Source organism: Erythranthe guttata, chromosome 7, assembly GCF_056151865.1.
Source record: "Erythranthe guttata isolate IM_541 chromosome 7, IM_541, whole genome shotgun sequence".
Lineage (NCBI taxonomy): Eukaryota > Viridiplantae > Streptophyta > Magnoliopsida > Lamiales > Phrymaceae > Erythranthe > Erythranthe guttata.
This window is the reverse complement of record NC_142539.1, coordinates 11,310,648-11,312,681: the sequence shown is the minus strand read 5'-3', so window position 1 is coordinate 11,312,681 and position 2,034 is coordinate 11,310,648. Positions and strand designations below refer to the sequence as shown.

General features: G+C 37.6%; 1 protein-coding gene across 1 annotated transcript; it reads left to right on the top strand.

Moving 5' to 3' along the window:
• Positions 1-488: 488 nt before the first annotated feature.
• LOC105966798 (uncharacterized) lies at positions 489-1,541 on the top strand. The gene has a single exon (XM_088820294.1). It carries the CDS (start codon positions 489-491, stop codon positions 1,272-1,274), a length of 786 nt encoding a protein of 261 aa, XP_088676420.1. The 3' UTR covers positions 1,275-1,541.
• The last annotated feature ends 493 nt before the right edge of the window (positions 1,542-2,034 follow it).

Below are 2,034 nucleotides of genomic sequence, written 5' to 3'. Positions count from 1 at the left end.
ACGTAAACCTCGAAACAAGAGGCTTGGACCATAGCAGCGGCGACGCCACCTCCGTCACTCTTCTAGCCGTCAATGTAGCGGCAGCATCCAAGCGGGGGGTGGCAGCAGGGGTTCATTCAATTTATTTCCTATTCAGCTGAATTAATAACACGTTCATTACTTTAATCGTGCGGGAGAATTAAGAAGAAATTATAATTCAAATAAACTAACGCAAACAATTGTCCAAAGAGAAATTATAATTCAAATAGGAAACAATTTCACAGCAAATCTGGACACAACAAAGATTAATTAATTGCAGAATTATAAAACGAAAACCTAGTCATATACAATCTTTGAAACCACTTAAACCCCATCTCTTTCTCTCTCTCTATATATATACATATATGTATATATATACATATCGGTCTTCCCTTCATCAACTTTCATATTATTTTCCTTTTCTTTTTCAACTTGAAGTATTGACATAGGGCGAGAGAATTAAATAGAAGATGTTGGGCAAGAAGTGCAAATTATTTAACGCTTTGGTTGAAGTGGCCTTCCAAACATCACAGAAGGATTTAATCGAAGCAGAACAGCAGACCCAATCAAAATCCAACACGTCATCATCCCCCTTTAACCATCCCCGGCGGCCAAGAACCAAAAGAGTAGAAATCATAGACAAGCCTGTAATAGAAACCGCCGATGATTCCAAAGTCGAAGATAAACAAGAACAAGAAGAAGATTCCGACAAGAAGGCGAAGAAAAGGAAGTCGTCAGATAATCTGAAGAAGAAAAAAGAAGCCATCGGGAATGGGCCCCCGACACCGCCCCCGCTTCCGGAAGAATTCAAGAAGATGATCCAAGAAATCGGGAAAGGGAAAAATATATCAGAGGAGGCGGAGATGAAACTGGTTATCCAAAAGGGATTGTTCGAAACGGATTTGGCCGCCGGAAATAACCGACTATCAATCCCTTTCACACGGGTTCGCGATCACGGATTCTTGACGGAAGAGGAGGCTCGTTTCCTCACGACACGCGACCGCAACAACAAGATGAAGTTCAAAGACGTCACGATTATCGAGCCCTCGTTGCGACGGGAGAAAGTGAAGCTGAGCAGATGGGATATGAAAAAGGGTAACGGCAAGAATACGTGTTCCAATTACGTAATAAACGGAAAATGGAGACACATTGTCGAGAGGAATCGTCTTGAACCCGGGGATGTGGTTCAGTTATGGTCTTTTCGGATCGATCAAGAGTTGCATTTTGCTCTTGTCAAGCTCCCAGGTAATAACTAATGCGGGCCCCTTAGTTAATTGTGGATTAGGGTTTGATCAACGGTTAGATTATTGGATATATCATAAGTTTTGGATATTAGGGTTTTCATATTTTTGTTTACATACTCACAACTTTCTATTTTGTTTTTCGATCCTTTTACGAAAGTTATCGACTTTTGTTAGTTATAAATTTTCTTCTTGCTGGTTGATTAACCCCACTATACAGTAAATTCTTGGACTCGGCACAGCCGGCATACCCTGAATTTTCGTCCTGCATCCGCCACTGTTTGACAGATAAATTTTGGTAGGTATTTATTGTTCTTCTCTTCTTTCACGTGTAATTGGTACGTTAAATAGAACTTAGTTGACATTAACTTGCATAAATATATAATGTTTATACTGTACAATGTAAATAGAATTGTTGTATATTGTTTTTTTTTTTTTTTTTTGATAAGAAATTGTTGTATATTGTTGATTGTTCTAAGGATGTCCGGTAAATAATTTCTCAAAAAACTAGGATAAAAGCTAAGTTTTCGAATAGCAATAGAATAGGTTAACTCAAAAAGTAGATGACTAGAAAATATCAAATAAACTACAATTAATTAATTAATTAATTATTTAATGGACTAGATTATTAATAAGAGTTAATATGCTTGGGTCCCTCGTAGCAAACTTAATTAGAACTAAATTACAGCTCCAAACTATTTTTTTTAAATACATCCCTATTTCAAAATAGGGCAAATGTCAAATAGGCCCATGACAGGGGACTTAAATGCACATA